The 14531-nt window shown below is 45.0% G+C and overlaps 1 protein-coding gene across 2 annotated transcripts in view; it reads left to right on the forward strand.

Annotated features, from left to right (window-relative positions):
• Positions 1–14531, forward strand: part of DHX9 (DExH-box helicase 9) — a gene marked incomplete at its 5' end in the record, with an annotated part of 31178 nt that overhangs the window by 9324 nt on the left and 7323 nt on the right. For both annotated transcript variants that reach the window (XM_084266476.1, XM_084266477.1), the window contains 14 exons: positions 532–621; positions 713–874; positions 2486–2563; positions 2889–3080; positions 4377–4518; positions 5020–5102; positions 6568–6724; positions 7356–7456; positions 8261–8474; positions 8642–8736; positions 8923–8996; positions 9837–9989; positions 12071–12231; positions 13828–13939. In XM_084266476.1, the coding sequence (XP_084122602.1) occupies positions 532–621; positions 713–874; positions 2486–2563; positions 2889–3080; positions 4377–4518; positions 5020–5102; positions 6568–6724; positions 7356–7456; positions 8261–8474; positions 8642–8736; positions 8923–8996; positions 9837–9989; positions 12071–12231; positions 13828–13939 (1814 nt within the window). The remainder of the gene's footprint in view (positions 1–531; positions 622–712; positions 875–2485; positions 2564–2888; positions 3081–4376; positions 4519–5019; positions 5103–6567; positions 6725–7355; positions 7457–8260; positions 8475–8641; positions 8737–8922; positions 8997–9836; positions 9990–12070; positions 12232–13827; positions 13940–14531) is intronic.

Here is a 14531-nt window from a genome sequence, read left to right on the forward strand (position 1 = left end):
TCATTACTTTGCTTTTAATAACACTCCATCACTCGCTTATAAATATGAGTGAGTGAGAATTTTTGCTAGATATTTAACAGTTTATTAATTAATAACAATCTTGGTTCTTTAGACCAGCAACTTTCAGGTCTGGTCGGTGATTTCGATCAGAAATAGAATTACCTGTATGTGTGAATGGAGCAGTAAACTGGTTTTACAGCATATTGAATAGGATTTCTAACAAATCTTCTGGTCTAAATCTAGAAGTTTAAATATTTCTGGCAAGATTTCACTGGCATGTTAGTGTGTTTTCTTTTTTTTTTTCTTGGTCACAAGTTTATGAATGTTTTCCTCTGAAACTAAACTTAGATATTTAAAAATATTTTACTGATTCTCAGATGAGAATTAGGCAAAATGTTTGAAGAGTACGGGTTTTTAATTGATGGTACTCTTTGGCCTTGTTTGGTGGTTCATAGGCTCTCTAGGATCCTGCAGTTCTGGCTTCCCTTTTGTGTTGTGTACGTTAACGTGTCATTTTTCAACATTTAATAGGTGGAACCATATGAGGTATCACTGTCTTCTGACTTAGAAAATCAGCTGCAAAACATTGTACGGGAGCTGTCTCTGGAGACTGTGGCTATGGTGAGTGCTTGGTTTTGATACCTCACTATTTAACCTCAGGCCTGCTTGTTTAATATGTTTGTCTCTGCCCACCTTGCTTCTGGATTTACAGCCTGAAGATCCCAACAATCTGGTTCTGATAAATGTTGGCAAGTTGGCCCATTTTGAACCGTCACAGAGACAAACCCAAATGGGAGTTGTTCCGTGGTCACCACCTTATTCCAACTGGAACCCTTGGACCAGCTGCAATATTGATGAGGGTCCTCTGGCAAACGTAAGATAGCTTAAACAATTGATTCCTTTGTTTTCCCTGTGCTTCCAGAACTTGGAACTGCTTCTTTCCCCTCCAGGAGTTAACCACTGATAAAATTTCCTCCTTTCTTGTCCTGGAGGAAGGGAATTTTTCACTGGTAGGAGTTCTTTGCATTTACTTCATAGTTGATTAGGTTCTTGAGCAGTAGTGTCTTGAATGTCCCAATTCTTCGCTTTGTTTCTCTTTTTGCCTGCCACTGTACAGCCCCTACCCCCCCCCCCCCCCCCCAAAGTTCTAAGTGAAATTACAAGGTAAGCATAGAATCATAGACTGGTCTGGGTTGGAAGGGACCCCAAGGATCATAGAGCTTCAACCCCCCTGCCACAGGCAGGGCCACCAGCCTCAGGCCTGGATCTACACAAGGTTGCCCAGGGCCCCATCCAACCTGGCCTTCAGCACTTCCAGGGACAGGGCATCCACTACTTCTCTGGGCAGCCTGTTCCAGCATCTTACCACTCTTTCTGTAAAAAACTTCCCCCTAATACCTAATCTAAACCTTCCTTCCTTTAGTTTTAATCCATTCCCCCTTGTCCTGCCATTGTCTATCCTTCTAAAAAGTTGAATCCCCTCCTGCTTATAAGCTCCCTTCAGGTACTGGAAGGCTGAAGCATCAGGGAGTGTCATTTCTAATTCCCTAACCTCTCTTTTCCGTAGTTCCATGCTGGGGCTTTCTTTTCTGGGAGGAGAAACTGCTCCAAGCCACTGTCACAGTCAGCCTACCTGCTCTTTTTTCCGGTCATTTTCTCTCTCATCCCATTCACCAGAGAACAAATGAAAAGCAGCAATGTGACATGGTAAAACGAAGAAAGAGGGAAGAAGTACTGGGTTGCCAAATTCAGAGGCAACTTATGACCAAAATAATAATTTAATCATTTCTAACTCCAATTTTTCTGTAAATGACATTAATTTAAGTTTGATCATTTTATATATAGCTGTAAAAATATAGAAAGCTGTAAAATATATATAAAAAGCTGATATGAAGTTGGATGCTGCTGCTTAAAACACATAATCCGTGTATTATGGATGGAAAACGAATGGATTTGGCTTCAAATCGCATTGGGATTTCCTTATTCTAGTCATGGTGCAGCCAAGCTACTTTGAGTAAAAACACTTAGTCCTTTGGTTACAAATTTGGATTCCTTTCAAATTCTTCTTTAGTCCACTAATAAATTTCCCTCTCAGCCCTTTCCAGCCACTCTTCAGTGGGTGGGATTTGCTTACCTTACTTCACTCCTTACGTTAAAAACTCCTGACCACACGGCCATCTCAGTACCTCCTCGGCTCGCTCCCCAACAGAGTGTGTTTCTTGGGCAGTTAAAGTATTTAAATATCATTTGTTTTCAGTATTTTGGGTCTGGTCTGAGCAACTTCTTTGAGGACAGTCTTTTAATTTTGTCAGGCTGCAATGAATGAAATAAAATAGCTCGTAGGCACAACTGATTTCAGGGAGTTATGTAGGAAATGACCCCTTATTGATACTTGGAATCATGACGTGACTGATGTGATAAGGAAGTGATGATGTAGACAAGTAGAAGGGTCAAAAAGCCTCCAAACAATGTCTTGTATTTACAGCTCACTCCGGAGCAAATAAGCATGGATTTGAAAAGTGATTTCATCTACCGACTGGAGCAGGATGAAGAATTACAAAGGGTAAGCAGGCTTCCGGTAAGGCGGTGGGGTTGCGCTAGGCTTTCTCTTTTCAGAAGAGGTTGAGCGTGCCATATGCAAGATGTGCAAGACTGGCCTTGAGCATCAAGTTTTCAGAAGAACTCTATGTCGTGCTGGGATGGATGTGGGGATCTGTGGTGCTGTGTAAGGAAAACACACAAACCTTGATTTGTTCTTATGCTGTTTTTCCTTCGTGGAAGCAAAACCGGTGTAGAAGAGTGAGATAAAGTACGTGGGCCGAGCAGATTCAATTAATTCTGGGAGATTTTTGGAAGGGTGCTGGATTTTGTTTTGTTTTGTTTTCCAGATCCAGCGAGACCGAGAGGCCTTACCCGTGAAGAACTTTGAAAGTGAAATTCTGGATGCAATCCGGGACAATCCTGTCATTGTGATTCGTGGTGCCACTGGCTGTGGCAAAACCACGCAGGTTCCACAGTACATCCTGGATGAATATATCAAATCCAACAGAGCCGCAGAGTGCAACATCATAGTGACACAGGTGAGAAATGCATTAGTGCGTACAGCCACCTAAGTTTTGCCATCGGGCGCTAGGCATCGCTGTTAGGATGTGCTGAGAAATGGGCTTATCATTTCAGGTTCCTTACAAACTACTTTTCTTCTCCAGATCTTAACACTTTTACTTCCCCCTCCACCCCTCCCTTCTTTGCAGACTTTAGTCCATTCTTCACTCCCTTCTTCACCCCATCGCTTCACAGGGAGGGGCAGGGAATGGGGGTTTTCAGTCCGTTCCTCCCAAGTTGTTTTCCCCCCTTCCCTGCTGCACCGTGGGGTCCCACCCACAGGAGACAGTCCTCCACGCACTTCTCCAGCCTGAGTCCTCTCTACTGGGGAGTCATCTCCTCACCACAGGCCTCAGCGCAACTCCCTTCCATGGGGTGCTGACCTTCGGGCCCAGACTGCTCCGGCCTGGTCCCCCACAGAGTCACAAGTCCCCCAGCAAACCTGCTGTGGTGTGGATCAATTTCTTCGCAGTCTGTAGATGTCTCTGGTCCCCATCCATATCCGTGGGCTGCAAGGGGACACCCGCTCCACCATGGTCTTCTCCATGGGCTGCAGGGGAATATCTCCCTGCACCCGGAGTGCCTCATTCTTCCCCCCCTCCTCCCCCTCCCTGGCCTTGGTGTCTGCACGGCTTGTTACATCTTCTCACCCCCTTCTCTGGTGGCAAAATGCACCTGCCTGTGATTTTTTTTCTTCTAAATGTGACTCCCAGAGGCGCTGTGGCCATCACCGATTGGCTCGGCCCTGGTCAGCAGCAACTCTGGCCTTGAATTGGCCGATGTTTACTTTCTGGGGCCTGCAGAGAGCTTCTAGCTGCTGCTTGCAGAAGCCGTCTTGGCAGCACCCCCATTCTCCATTAAAACCCAGCTACGCAAAACTGCTACACATTCATAACAGTATCTCCTCAGTACTGTGTGTAGAAGAAACCTCTGCCTCATCTGTATTTTAATTTTAGGGGTTAGCTTTTCATATATCTACAGTTGGGATAGTTTGGAAAATTTATTGACAGGCTGCAGAGGAAAATATTTAGCAGATGCAAGCTGGTGGTTCCCTATATCCTTATGGCCCTCCTCCATCATTTTATGTCCAGAGTTGACTGTTTCTGAAGAAAAAAGCCTGCTGCTAATAGATATTGCTGTCTAATGGCTACTCTGGAATGAAACCTTGGGGCAGGACGCCTGGAGCTTTTAGAACTAACTTTCTTCTTGCTTTCGTTGGTGTTCTCATAAAAAACTTCATCATTAAGTTAGATTAACTTTTTTCCATCCCTCAGCCTCGGAGGATCAGTGCCGTGTCTGTCGCAGAGCGCGTGTCCTATGAGAGAGGGGAAGAACCCGGGCAGAGCTGTGGGTACAGTGTGCGGTTTGAGTCTGTGCTTCCCCGGCCGCACGGCAGCGTGCTGTTCTGCACCGTAGGTCTGTATTGCCTCATGTTTACAGGTCAATAATTACAGACCTCAGTTAATTGAGTTACCAGCAAAAGCAGAAACATAGAGACATTAGAATTTTTTTAAAACCTGTTTAAAGTATTAACAGTTCATATGTTTTTTTCAATAGAGCAAGCTTGCTGACATGCTCTTGTGCAGAGAAAGGTGAAGACTGTTGTTCAGAAGTGTGTTAATCCTGGTCTAGCACCATAAAATTGCCATATATTCATTGTCCTTGAAATGCAGAAGGGGAAGCAGTGTTGGGTGGGAAGGAAGAAAGAGTCTTGCTAGTAGTTGTGCTCTATATACTTCCCATCTCTTGTAGAAAAGGAAGCACGGCAGCTAGAGACAAGGCTGTGAAAGGTGCTGGGCAGCCTGCCCACATCTTCCTTCTTAAACCAGCGCTAGCTGGTCTTGCTGAAATGGAGTGTGGTGGTGAGGAGGCTGAGCTGTTACCCATGCAAACATGGAACTCCTGTGTCTGTTTAAGGTGTCCTCCTGAGAAAGGTGGAGGCTGGGATCCGTGGCATAAGTCATGTTATTGTTGATGAGATCCACGAGAGAGACATTAATGTGAGTTAGCCATCGATCATGGTCCTATTTCTCTGTGTGCTTCTGCTCTGTTGAAGTTCTCTGTATGTTCTTGTGTAACAGTAACCATGGGAAAGGAAACTGCAGACTATGCCGCATGCCATAGATGTGAATTTTACATTTTGGATAAGATTTTTAGAAATTCTTCTCTTATTACTGCTTACCAGATGAAAAGAGCTGATGAAAGGAGTTGAGCTTACTTGCTGCCCTGTCTCTCTTTCCCGTGAGAATCCCCTCCTATGTCCTGGTCCTCTCTGGGAGATTAGAGCACCATGCCACAAGCACTTCTCAAAATGTGGAGCATGTTGAATGTCACTTCTCTTTTTGAAGTGGTTTCTTCTTACCGATGGCGTTGTATTATCATACTGGAACAGCAGCAGCACTGACTGAGGCTGCCATCCTGGCAGTGGCACCCTTCAGCTTGATTTTTGACACAAAGAACAGTGCAGCAAATTGGAAATAGAATTGAGGGTGTGTGTACATAGTATGCAACTTAAGAAATGGTGAAACATTTTCAGTCCCCTTGATTGTTCCATATAGTTTTCAGCTTTGCCTCAGCAAGAGTGAGAGAACCTGCTAAGTTCTGACACGAAGTTTAAGCTTGTTTTGACAGAATTTGGGGGTTTGTTTAGATGGAATTACAACACATCTTTCTGATCTCTTCATCTATTAAGTTTGATGAAGTGTTAATGATGGGGCCTACAAGACAGTTGGGGAGGGACTATTTAGAAGGGCCTGGAGTGATAGGACAAGGAGGAATGGTTTTAAATTGGAAGGGGGTAGATTTAGATTGGATGTTAGGAAGAAATTCACAGGGTGCCCGGGAAGGTGGTGGCTGCCCTCTCCCTGGAGGTGTTCAAGGCTGAGTTGGATGGGGCCTTGAGCAGCCAGGTCTGGTGAGAGGTGTCCCTGCCCATGGCAGCGGGTTGGGACTTGACGATCTTTGAGGTCCTTTCTAGCCCTGACCATTTTTTAAATAAATAAAAAAATTTTTTTGACTGAGAATTGGATTTTTTATCTGTTGAACTAAGGGCCTGCCTAACTGCATGGCAAAATGAAACACAAGTCCTGTTTAAATAGAACTATAAAACTTTGCATTCCTATTTACTTACTGAACCCTGGCTCCTTTATATGTCAGAAGACCTTAGGTCGTGATGTATTGTCAGGAAAGAAGCAGCTATTTTGGAATGCTTTTTGCCTGTTTCATTCTGACAAAAGGTTAACTTGTCTGTACACTGGAAATCCTAAAATTCATCAATCCCAGGGTTTGCAGGATTTGTAAAATCAGGCAAAAAGAGGATATTGTTGTGGTAACTGTTACTTCTCTTGCTCAGCAAAGCTCCTGCTCAATAGATGTATAAGTCTGTGTAGTTCTTTCTGGTCTCTTGGGAAGATGTTGTGTCCCGTGGTTAGGAAATTACAGATGCTCTTTTCTGTTTGTGTGCAGACTGACTTTCTTTTGGTGGTGCTGAGAGATGTAGTCCAGGCCTATCCTGAAATCAGGGTTATCCTCATGTCTGCCACCATCGACACGAGTATGTTCTGTGAATACTTCTTCAACTGTCCTGTGGTCAAGGTCTTTGGTAGAACTTACCCTGTCCAAGGTAAGGGTTGATGGAGCTTTCAGCATCTGCTTGTGTTGTAATTTTATCAGTTGTATCCTTTAAGACTACAGGCATGGTGAGATACACTTTGCTTTTGGGTTGTTATGTCCTACAGATGTGGCTTTCCCTGGGCAAAGAAGTCAGTAGCGGTGAATTGTTTCATAACACCATTTGGTTTAAACCCACAAGCAAACCAACACTGCTGCTACCACCACACCCCCTCCTCCCAAACGCCCCCCCAATCCCACACACAAACTCCCTTAAGCACCACTGCTTGGGGTAGCTTCTGTCGGAGAATGAGATGGTAATAGTCAGGCTGTGGTGTTTCACATCAGCCTGTGAGATTGGGAGTAATGAACATAGCTTTAAATCAGATGGTAAAATAAAAGTTAAAACATTATGTGGAAGTATATTGAATAGAGGAATAACAACTGGAATAATCGTTGGAATAGCAGGGGAATAATTCTGATGCCCTCGCTGTTAGCTGAGGAGTTTTCTCCAGCCTTAGCTTCATGCTTTCAAGCTCCCAGTTATATGTGGGGCATCTTGAGAGGTGATAAAAAGAACTGTGCTGCCTGACTGCTAGAAGCCTGCATGAAGGTTGGTAACCGGTGCTTGTCTGTCCTGGCAGATTACTTCCTGGAAGACTGCATTCAAATGACTCAGTTCGTTCCTCCACCAAAGGAAAAGAAGAAGAAGGAGAAGGATGAAGAAAGCACAGAAGATGATGATGTAGGTTTGACTTTTTCATATGAAAAATGAAAGAAGTGCCCATTAGGGCTCTGGAATGAGTGTTGCATCGTTGCACTTAGACAGCTTTTGTGGTTTTCATATCTGAGGTTGCTGTTAACTTCAGAAATAGAATTTCATTTCCTCTTCGGTCTCGGAAATGGAAGAATGTCTTTTTTTGGTTGAAGCTATAATTCTCTTTAGGGAAGCTTATTTCTCTAAAGATAGAAGATTCACTTTTAACAGCGTGGAAGCATTGCTGACCTTGGAGGAAGAAAGAGATCCCGAAATATGAGCTTGGTGATATCTTTTCAGGGTGAAAATTTAGATTCTCTCCCTTCTCCTCCTCCAGTTGATAGTGTTGGTGCTTACATATATATATGTATGTGTAAGCACCAACACTATATGTATATATATCCCTTTCAGGATGCAGCTTTTAATTTGTAGGTCTGAAGCTACTGTTTTAGGTCAGTTATTTGAAATTTTCAAAAACTATTGGTTTTTCTTGAGAGAAGCATTTTCTTACATTGATGATGATGATGATGTTCTCATTCATTGGAATAGAAGTTTGGGGTTGATAGCTTCCTGATGGAAATCTGCATTGAGTTATAACTCGATGCAGTGAAATTATAACTCCGTTCTTGGATTAGAAATCCAAGGATGTGGGACTTGAACTGCTTATTGTGAGTCATTCTGTGAGCTGTGCTGAGATGGCTTCACATCTCATTTTCATATTGCCTGGCCAGCCAGTCTCCACAGACCAAGTAAATGAATTGATAAGATTTCTTCTGTGATTTCGTTTGTTAGGCCAATTGCAACCTTATTTGCAGCGATGAGTACGGCCCAGAGACAAAGCACTCCATGGCTCAGCTGAACGAGAAGGAAACTTCTTTTGAGCTCATTGAGGCCCTGCTAATTTACATCAAGACACTAAACGTCCCAGGAGCTGTCCTTGTTTTCCTGCCTGGCTGGAACTTGATATACATGATGCAGAAGCATCTAGAAATGAATCCACGCTTTGGTACAAGCAACCCCATTCTATTCTGTTTCACCTCCTTTCCCAAAGGAAACTACTGCCTGTGTAAAGATGGCAGTTAACTGGGCGGGAGCGAGAATGGACGGGTAGAAATTATTATCTTGTGCAAAGACACAGCAGGAGTTGCTGACCACCTTGTATCTGTGTTGTAGGGGGCCACCAGTATCGAATTCTACCTCTGCATTCACAGATTCCTCTGGAGGAACAGCGACGAGTGTTTGATCCTGTGCCTCCTGGAGTAACCAAAGTAAGAGAACCTTCTCTGGGCAGAGCGTAACATGCTGCCTTCTGTTGAGCTTTTGTGGGATGTATTGATGAGTCTGTTATTTATTTATTTGTAAATAGAGGTTATGTAGTTTATTTTCCAGTCCTTCCTTAACTTCTTCAGGCCAAATATATTCCAATATGCATTTCCTGGTTTGTTTTTTTACAGGTTATTTTATCTACCAGCATTGCGGAGACTAGCATTACCATCAATGATGTGGTCTATGTTATAGACTCCTGCAAGTGAGTTCCTAAAGTAGCTTTTTGTTCTGTAAATCCCATTCTTTGGAATGCAAAAAATGATTCTCTGGCTGCACAGAACTGCCTTGTGTTCCCATAGTCACAGAGCTGAATTCCACGGCTCTTGAACTCTGCTCAAGACAAATTTGCGTTGTCTGGAGCCGTTCGGCGTGGTTACACACCATGCTGGCACGTCAGCGGGCTGGTTTCACTCAGCTGCGCTCACGCCTACGCTATTCATGTGAGGTACCACCAGGTCTCCCTGCATATTTGAGAGATATAATATCCACATGAGTATTACAAGTGCTCAGTGTCCAGCTGAAGGAAAACAGGAGGATTTTTGTAGTCCAGTACAGATCCTGTCTGGCTGTGCCTGATCTTGAGCAAACAGCATGAGGATTTTAAGCATTTGAGAGGGTTGGGAAACTTTGATTCAGTGTGCAGTGTGGGGCACTGCTTGGTAAGGAGAGTGATACTTTACCTGCCAGAGGGATGGCCAACCATCCCAAGCTTAGCTAGTCAAACATGGGTGGTTTGCTTGTTAAAAGCACTGTGGCTGCAAGGAATAAAATACGAACTGATTTGGCAAGACTTACAGAATCACAGAATCACAAGGTTGGAAAAAACCTTTAAGATCGTCAAGTCCAACCATTCCTGTCCTGTGCTAAACCATATCCCTGAGCACCTCATCTACCCTCTTTTAAACACATCCAGAGAAGGTGACTCAACCACATCCCCTGGGCAGCCTGTTCCAGGCCCTGACAGCTCTTTCAATAAAAAAAAGATTTAAGATGTGATGTTTTTTGTCCTAAGTTGTGGTGGGTTTTTTTGTTTCTTTAACAGACAAAAAGTGAAGCTGTTCACTTCTCACAATAACATGACAAACTATGCCACAGTCTGGGCGTCGAAAACTAACTTGGAGCAGCGGAAGGGAAGAGCCGGCCGTGTGCGTGCTGGATTTTGTTTCCACTTGTGCAGCAGAGCTCGCTTTGAAAGGTGAGGCTCTGCTCCTCCTTAGAAATAAAACGACCTCAGAGACTTTTCCCAGAGCTGTTGAGTGCGAATTCTGGTTAAACTAGGAAAATAAGAGTAGAAAAGAAAATAAAGTAGACAGCCTAGGAAGGAGATGCATGAAGTCAGTTCACACTGGAATATCACCATTGTTTTGCTTTAAAAAAGTTACTACGTATGTTTTATATTTTTATTCATAATATGAGGTGCATAAGAATTTGTTTTATTATTAAAAATCACAGAACATTTTGGGTTGGAAGGGACCTCAAAGCCCATCTAGTCCCAACCCCCTGCCATGGGCAGGGTCACCCTCACTAGTCCAGGCTGCCCAAAGCCCCATCCAACATGGCCTTGAACACCTCTAGGGATGGGGCTCCCACAGCCTCTCTGGGCACCCTGTGCCAGGGCCTCACCATCCTCAGAGTAAAGAATTTCTTCCCAACATCTAACCTAACCCTGTCCTCTTCCAGCTTGAAGCCATCATTCCTTGTCCTGTCCCTGCACTCCCTGGGGAACAGCCTCTCTCCCACTTTCCTGTAGGACCCCTGTAAGTATTGGTGGGCTGCAATTAGGCCTCCTGGAGCCTTCTCTTCTCCAGACTGAACCAGCCCAACTCTCAGCCTGTCTCATAGTAGAGGTGCTTCAGCCCCCTGATCATCTCTGTGGCCTCCTCTGGATGCGCTCCAACAGCTCCACGTGTTCCCTGTCCTGGGGAACCCTGAGCTGGATGCAGCACTGCAGGGGGGTCTCACAAGAGCAGAGCAGAGGGGCAGAACCCCCCCAGTCCTGCTGGCCGCGCTGTTCTGGGTGCGGCCCAGGACACGTTTGGCCTCCTGAGCTGCCAGCACACACTCCCAGCTCATGCTGAGCCTGTCATCAATCAGCACCCCCAAGTCCTTCTCCTTAGGGCTACACTCTTCAGTGCAACCTACAGAACCTTTCAGGAGAAAAATAATACTGATTGGGAGTCGAGGCAAGGCAGAAAAGAGCTTTGTAATGCAGATAAAGTTCTGAAGTCTGCCATCATACGTCACGGGCACCCCGCATCTTCACGTAACAGGAAATGTCATAAAAGTGGTAAAAAGCAGGGAGGACAGCTGTTTCTTTTCCCTCCATTACCATTGTGTGGCCAGGAGGCCCCATCGTGTTGGTAAACTGCTCCAGCACCTTCCCTGCTGCTGAAAGTTTTGCCCTCTTCAGCCTGCCAAGCTGTTCCTTAGAGCCATGGAAATGTTTTTGTTGGCTAGAGAAGTCTAGGCAGCTGTTAGCTCAGTGTCACCTCCCTCATGAGAGTCTTGGCGCCCCTTTCTCAGGTAGCCCTTTGAGCATAGCTGTGTTCTAATGTTCAACTGTAACATCTGAGAGCATCAGTTGATCAAACACTTCCCTTAAATTGCTCAGGTGTCTTTATATCTGCTGTCTAGTACAGCAAGGGGGGCTTGAATTAAGGATTTTTGACAGCAAACTCATCTTAAGCTTCTGAAGTAATCATCGTGACTTTGAGGTTGCCTTCCTTCAGAGAATGTAAAGCCAAAGTATAGTAGCTCCATGGTTCCTAAGTAAGGAAGAGTTGTCTGGCCTTGTGCAGATCATCTTTTGAGAGGCACCATCTAAATCAGGTGCCTGTTGAATCTGGGTATTTGCCCTCTGCATTTCCATTGTGAGTTTGCCCTGGAATGAGGCTTGAGAAGCACAGAGGGCAAATAGGGGTAGAAGAGAAGGTGTAGGAGCGCAGTGAGAGTTGCTGGGTTGGCTGGGAGGCAGCATTTGCTTTGGGGGCGATAGATTGTACTGATGGAGTGACCCATGATCAAAGCCTGTGCTCAGAAAATCGTAGAATCATGGACTGGTCTGGGTTGGAAGGGACCCCAAGGATCACAGAGCTCCAACCCCCTGCCACAGGCAGGGCCACCAACCTCCAGGCCTGGAGCTACATAAGGCTGCCCAGGGCACCATCCAACCTGGCCTTGAACACTTCCAGGGATGGGGCACCCAACCCTTCTCTGGGCAGCGTGTTCCAGCACCTTACAAAAAATGAGGACTTTTTTGTTCTCTTCCAATTCCAGGCTTCAAACCCATATGACACCCGAAATGTTTCGCACGCCGCTCCACGAAATTGCTTTGAGCATCAAACTGCTGCGGCTGGGAGGAATCGGGCAGTTCTTGGCCAAGGCAATCGAACCACCACCTCTGGATGCGGTGATTGAAGCTGAACGCACCCTAAGAGGTACCGCTGTGTGTCTGCGAGGTTGTGTGTCTGCTCCACGCCGTGTCCTGTGTGTAATCTCACTCACAAACCATGTCAGCCTCCCTGCTTCGACTCTTGGTGCGGTAGCACGCTGTCTGAACCTGCACAGTGTTTCCCGGATGCGTTGCATGGGTGGCAGGGTCATCATGCAGCTGAAGAAATACTCCAGTTCCCAAGTGGAAAAGTCAATCCTTTTTAAGAAACTTGAGCCTTCGACATCAAACTTGAGGCTTTTTATATTATTGTACCAATAAGCTTCCTGTGTTCCAGCTGTGGCACTGGCAGGCTCAGCCCAGTGCCTGAGGCCTTCACAGAACTACTGTGAAACTGCTAAAGAAGAAGGGTTGGTAGTTTCTTGGCTTCACTCAAGTTTGCTGCCCCGAGGATCTCGCTGCTTTACTGTGCAATTAAATCTACAGTTTATGAATATGTTGAGCACCGGTGTTTTCCTAAAGACAGGAGAAACTGAAGTGGGGGTGACGTCATTGCCCCAGTTTCTTCAAGGAGTTACATAGGAGTGCAGTGAAGCAGGGAGGAATGCCAAATTTATGTGCTGGATTTTAAGTGGTGATCTATGCAGATGTCACTAAAGGAGTGTTTCTTAACGCTTCTGAGCACTGAAACACCCACTTGTTGGTTTTTGTGATGAGCCCACATTGCCTGTGCACAGAAGGGACACCAGGCGAACCCCATAGGTAGGGATGGGTAGTTAAGCTTAATGATTTTCCTACCTGACCTGCTTCTTACACTGCAGAGAAGAGCTGCAAAGCCAGGGGAAAAGGCAAATGTTCTCAGCTCTAACACCCAACAGGCGTTTCTGCATGTGCCTCTATTCCTTCGGTGACCCATGATATTTTTTTCAGCCCATGTGTGCTGCTACCAAGCATTTAGGACAGTGAGATGGTGCTGTTCTTCAGGCTTTTCAGTTGAGTAGGTACCAAGAAAAATGGATTTGGTAGTGGCTGAGTGATCCTTTATTTGTTCACTTTCCCATTTAATTGCTGAGGCTACAAAGGTTTGGGTTTTCTTTTTTTTCTTCTTAAACATAAAGCTTTTAGCTACTCTGGTTTCCCAAAGCAGTCAGGAAATGGGGGCAGGTGAAGCCTCACAGGCCATAAAGTGGGGTTTTGTGGGGCTCTCTTTTTGGTGAACAGAGGGTTCTGTGATTTGCCAGTTGCAATGAAGACTACAGTTGGCAGTAATAGGGCTGTTTCGATTTTCACCAGGCAGGAATTAGGTTAGATTAATTAGACCAAATATAGGGGACCTGGGAAAGGTTTAATGGTGGTTCCTACAGAAGCAAAGTAAAAAGAAATAGGAAAAAAATAATATATATGTGTGACTTAAATAGTAGTCATTTTAATTGTGGAGGAGGTGATAAAAAGTTTGTAAAGCTAAAGTAAACTTTCCTTAGTTAACCTCAGACCAGCCTTGAAAATCACGTTGGCAATGTGGTAAACAGCATTAAATATAGGTGGGGTTCTGTTTGAGCACAGTTATTACAGTGCTGAATGTCTTATCTGAGGATTTCTGGGGTTAGACAACCATCTTTGATAATAAGAGATCTTGTTTCAGAGCTTGATGCCCTGGATTCTAACGATGAGCTGACACCTCTTGGAAGAATCCTAGCTAAACTTCCCATCGAACCTCGCCTGGGCAAGATGATGATAATGGGCTGCATTTTTTAGTAAGTTTGGTGGTCTCAAGTGGTCTTTTTCTTGTTTCTCTGAATTCCTCCAAACAAGCACCCTAGCAGAGAAGAAATAATGCATCTAGATGGGCAATAAATGGTACAGCTGGGGATAGGAGCTGAGCATTCATGAGAGCAGAGGGTAACTAACTTACGGTCTAGGGAACAAAGTAGTCATGCAATTCAGAGTTAACTGAGAGGGACCAGGAGGGGCTGATTCCGTAGGAATTAAGGGTGGGACCCTACATACTGAAGTGTAGCAGTGAGCTGGAGATGGGGAATTTGAGGTCCAGATAAGAAGAGCAATGCACCCACACATTTTGCTGTAGCGGAGATGAAGATCTGCTGTTTGTAATTCTGATGGCTGCAGGCTCCTTTCCACCAGAAGGTGGTGGAAAAAAAACTGTCTATGGATAAGGGAAGGGGAGGGAAAACAGACAAAGGACTCATGGAAATACTGGAACCGCAGCTCCTTTAACATCTGCTTCAGTGGAAGCGTTTCTGTGAGGATCTCTGGGAGATAAGGGCCAAATTACTGAGGTCTGCAGCAGAGAAGTTCTTACTGGTACCAACAGCCAGCATCAGGACT

Source organism: Gallinula chloropus (assembly GCF_964237585.1).
Source record: "Gallinula chloropus genome assembly, chromosome: 6".
NCBI classification, from domain to species: Eukaryota; Metazoa; Chordata; class Aves; order Gruiformes; family Rallidae; genus Gallinula; species Gallinula chloropus.